Source organism: Fopius arisanus, unplaced genomic scaffold (genome assembly GCF_000806365.1).
Source record: "Fopius arisanus strain USDA-PBARC FA_bdor unplaced genomic scaffold, ASM80636v1 scaffold00048, whole genome shotgun sequence".
NCBI lineage: Eukaryota > Metazoa > Arthropoda > Insecta > Hymenoptera > Braconidae > Fopius > Fopius arisanus.
The window spans coordinates 785,150-789,098 of NW_011887787.1; the positions used below are offsets into that span (position 1 = coordinate 785,150).

Here is a 3,949-nt window from a genome sequence, read left to right on the forward strand (position 1 = left end):
GAGTTAAACTGCGGAATGCAGTGGGTAAAATGTGCAATTTATCGCATTTTTGAATGCTTAAAGTTGATGAAAGGGTGATAGGTTGAGCTTTGCCTGATAGGATTTTTATCAAGCAATTCTGCCAGAGTTTATAGTATATATCGTTGCTTTTACGATCTATTGTTATCACTAACAAATTATATGATTATTATTTCTGACGATTTATTCTTTTTTATTTGCAGTAATCATTTTCTTCAGCTTGTGATTTTTTTTCTCCATTGTCGATACGACATATTTATTTTTCATTAACCCAATCGTTTATTTTTCTTTGAAATACTTAAGGGCTTTTGTTAATTCCCATTTATACATCACTTTCTTTTGAATAAACGTTTTTTCCATTATTTTTGTTTCGTTTTTTTCTTCAGCACTCACCATTTATTTTTACGATTATTTATAGTTGACAATATTGTTGAATTGTGTTCGAACTGTGTAAATAAATAATTGACAGTATTAAAGTGCATTCTGTAGGGCAGAGACACGAAAATATAATACGAAAATTCCATAAAAAAAAGAAGGGATTAATCATGCGGATGAATTCTCCCAATTTTATCAACTATAATAGACAGTTTTCTCCTTTCATTGCAATACAATTAGTCTTCAATTGATGAAAATAATCTAGTTACTTGGAGATGTGGTAAAAGGTCATGGGACTGTTCACTGACAGTGTGAATATCTCCAAGTTGACCTTTTAAAATTGGCTGTGCTAAATGTTTGAGTCATCCAATCGTCAATTCAATCAAGGATATAAAAAGACACCAGAGAGATGAACTTTAATTCTCGAATATGTATACCGGTTTATACATAAACGATGAAAACTGTACATAAGCGCTTGTGGAATAATCGAGCTTATTACTAATTAAAATTAGTTACTAATGTAATAAAATTAATAATAAAATTTATTTTCCATACCTCAGTGACTGCGTTACTGTTGAGGCTCTTGCAGTTTTTCTCGGGATGAAAATTAGATAAATTTTCCATTTGATTTTCCATTGTTTTAACCTGATTCTCAATCCACCAATTATGGAAATCGTTTTGCATGTCAATTTTTCGTAAATACCATTAAATCATTAATTCAAAAATGAAATACTTCCTGATGATGTCGACACGATGAGAAGACTCGGAATTCCTCTGGAGTCGTTTATTCTCATTTCGATCGTTATCGGAGAAGTCGTTGATTCCAGTACTGATTACAGGTAATTAGATTTAATTTTGTTGTCAAGTTGTGAAGAGTGGAGCACGTGTTTGGGGAAAAAAATTCAATAACTTTTTGTTTGAATGCAATTAAAATTATGAATTAAGGAGTTGTTGCTGGCATCTCCTCAATTTTCAAGGCCTATACGAATTTCTGAGAAACGGTTAGTAACATTGACATGCAAAAATATATCGTTTTTGCGTTTTGTCATTATTTAATGACTCACGAATTTCCAAAGTGATGCAGATATTTTTTTAATTTCTAAAAATAATTACAAAACTGTCGAAATAGAAAAAACGCAGGAAAATGGCACCATCACGCAATTTCGTGAGCTATTAAATAATTACAAAACGCAAAACTTATATTTTTCATATCAATCATTGATAATTTGTCAGAAAAATAGAAAAAATATAAATTCTGGCTGAAAGTCTCAAACATCGTTAATCTGTAGATAAAATTTGTTAATTTATATTGAATAGGATTTTTAATAAAAATATTGAAAACTTCCTAAAATGTAAGATTTTATTATCACTCAAGGTCGAAAGAAACTCCAGAAAAATTCCTGAACCTGGAGAGCCCCTCAGACACTATAATTCTCCGTAAAAAACGTACGATAAGATATGAAGACCTTCCCTTGAGCATCCGAAAGCGCCTAGCTGAAAATTTAGAAACAATATCGGATTATGAGGACGACCTGTACGACGAGGACTCCAAAAGTTCTGAGCCCTTAAGTAGAAGAGGTCGAGAAGCCCTAGATGTTGACGTGACTGACACCGAGAATTCCCGAGTGAAACGGGAAAAATCGTTCCCCGAGGAAAATGGTTCCGTGAAGACGAGGGTAAACCTGGAGAAAGCAAAGTCCCAGCTGGAAAGAGTGGAGAAAAAAGTGGAGAATGAGATCAGGAGCTTGAGGAAACGAGGGAAATCCTCTAAAAGTGCTGAGACCGAGAAGAAACGTCAGATTCTGTCCAACAATTCACTAGCGTCTCACCCTCGTCTCCTGAAAATTGAAGTTGACACTTTCGAAATAGGTCGGGAGTCTCCAAGAGACACTCCAGGAGCTGTCGATATATTGGAAAAATCTGCAGGAGATAAAAATTCAGGGGAGAGCAAGCTGGAGTTTCAGAAAGAAGTCAGACGACAAGTCCCTTCCTCTGAACCTGAAGAAAAGGATAAAGTCGATTCAACGAGAATCGAGGACCAGCTGCAGAGACAAATCGATGCTGTGAAGGAGAGGGTCAAGCAGGAGTTCGAGGAGAAGCTGAAGATCAGAGAAATCGAGACGAATAATGCGAGATACGATGAACTGATGCGACTGGAGAGGGAAGAGCAGGAGGATGAGGGGCTCGACGACAAGGAAAAACGACTGGAAGATCTCTCTGGAAATTCTGATTCTGACCTGCATGAGCTCCAGGATGTTAGAGCTCCACATGACAGTATCCGAAAGAGATCAGCTGGAGATGACGAGTCTGAGGACGAGGAGATTGAAGAGGAGATTAAATTCAGGAGGAAGGGCAACCCGAAAACTCGAAAATTCAGAAAGTCCGTGTTACCCTCTCACAGAAGCCTTGGCGTTGATGAGATGTCAGAGTCTGAGGTACAGGGAAGGTAAATGTTCCAGAAGTTTTTTCTCTTCTTAATTTGCCGATGGAAATTTAATCTCCAGTGGATAATCGATGGAGCATGAGCTGCTGGAACATTTACCTTAATTATTTTGGGAGATGATACGACGTTAAAACCAGGCGAATCGATTTATCCGCAGGTCCGAGGGATTGGGTGAGGGCAGGAGATTAAAACACTCCAGGTTGGGTGGGAGGCAGGAGATGCGGAAAAGTTTTCTCTTTCCTGGCCGACTGTACACGAGACCCCGGAGGGAAAATTCCCGGAGGAAGAGAAAAAGAGGTCAACATAAGCATCGGGTAATATTTTGAGTTTATTTATTTATGACACATTCTGGAGGCTTGAGTTGATGGATTTATTATTCAGAGACAGAGTAGAGGTAGAGGGAGGTGGGAAAGGGCTGCTGACGAGCTTCTGAACGAGGTCCAATCAGATTCAGTGGCTGATGTCAATTCTCCTGTTGATGACGCAAATTCTCAGGATCTTGGATTACAGATGGTCCCAGAGTACCAAGAGGCCTTTGGAGGGCTCCCCAATGATCCCAGCGGTCCTTTAACCCGATACAAGAGAATCAAAAGAACCTCCTGATCCCACGTAAACAATTACTCGAATAATCATTAACATTATTAGAATAATCACGACTCATAAATAAGTTAGGGATCGAATAAATAATTATTTTGATATTTAACGACAATTTAATAGAGCCTGATTATTTACAAAATTTTCTAAAAAACATTGGATTTTTCATTCACTTTTCCTTCTAACTCCTCTTTAAACTCTAAAAAATGTCCGATTAACTATTCATTAAACTTTTCATTATGCGGTAGAACGATTTGTTTTTTTTTCTCTTCGGAAACAAAGGAGGATAAAAATTATGACAATTGGATGAAAACAAAGCGGATAAAGAGTTTTCATTCTGGTGTCCTATTTTTTTTTTGTCTTTGTTCAATTTATCATTCGGTTTTCATCGTTCTCGGTTTATTTTATTTCCTTTTTAACATTTAAGGTGCTGTTTCTCTCATCCATGGCACAATAGTACGACCATTTACATTGCACATACCCAGTTTTTATTTTTTCTTCTTCCATCGATTTGATGAC

The 3,949-nt window shown here is 36.8% G+C and overlaps 2 protein-coding genes and 1 long non-coding RNA gene across 5 annotated transcripts in view; 2 read left to right on the forward strand and 1 right to left on the reverse strand.

Annotated features, from left to right (window-relative positions):
* The window catches only part of Sdb (SAXO downstream of blistered), a gene marked incomplete in the record, with an annotated part of 25,268 nt that extends 24,888 nt beyond the window's left edge, over positions 1 to 380 (forward strand). Inside the window, 1 exon segment of the mRNA XM_011306561.1 lies at positions 1 to 380.
* The window catches only part of LOC105267601 (uncharacterized), a 26,734-nt gene extending 25,701 nt beyond the window's left edge, over positions 1 to 1,033 (reverse strand). The window contains exon 1 of the long non-coding RNA XR_892267.1: positions 949 to 1,033. This is a non-coding gene — a long non-coding RNA (uncharacterized lncRNA). The remainder of the gene's footprint in view (positions 1 to 948) is intronic.
* A 93-nt stretch (positions 1,034 to 1,126) lies between these two features.
* Positions 1,127 to 3,545, forward strand: LOC105267599 (trichohyalin-like). Of its 3 annotated transcripts, none has more exons than XM_011306559.1 (4): positions 1,127 to 1,232; positions 1,769 to 2,839; positions 2,994 to 3,150; positions 3,218 to 3,545. In XM_011306559.1, the coding sequence occupies exons 1-4, from the start codon at positions 1,147 to 1,149 to the stop codon at positions 3,437 to 3,439; spliced, it is 1,536 nt and encodes a 511-aa protein (XP_011304861.1). In that variant the 5' UTR covers positions 1,127 to 1,146; the 3' UTR covers positions 3,440 to 3,545. The 3 variants fall into 3 exon arrangements, with proteins under 3 accessions (XP_011304861.1, XP_011304860.1, XP_011304862.1); XM_011306558.1 differs by having other exon boundaries at positions 1,769 to 2,828; positions 2,974 to 3,150; XM_011306560.1 differs by lacking the exon at positions 3,218 to 3,545 and having other exon boundaries at positions 1,769 to 2,828; positions 2,994 to 3,096.
* The last annotated feature ends 404 nt before the right edge of the window (positions 3,546 to 3,949 follow it).

Bases quoted from the DNA above. Each gene is read 5' to 3' on its own strand.
- LOC105267599 (XM_011306558.1), top strand. From the start codon at position 1,147: ATGAGAAGACTCGGAATTCCTCTGGAGTCGTTTATTCTCATTTCGATC. The intron at 1,233-1,768 runs GTAATTAGATTT...TTATCACTCAAG, and splicing joins GATTCCAGTACTGATTACAG to GTCGAAAGAAACTCCAGAAA. The intron at 2,829-2,973 runs GTACAGGGAAGG...CGTTAAAACCAG, and splicing joins ATGAGATGTCAGAGTCTGAG to GCGAATCGATTTATCCGCAG.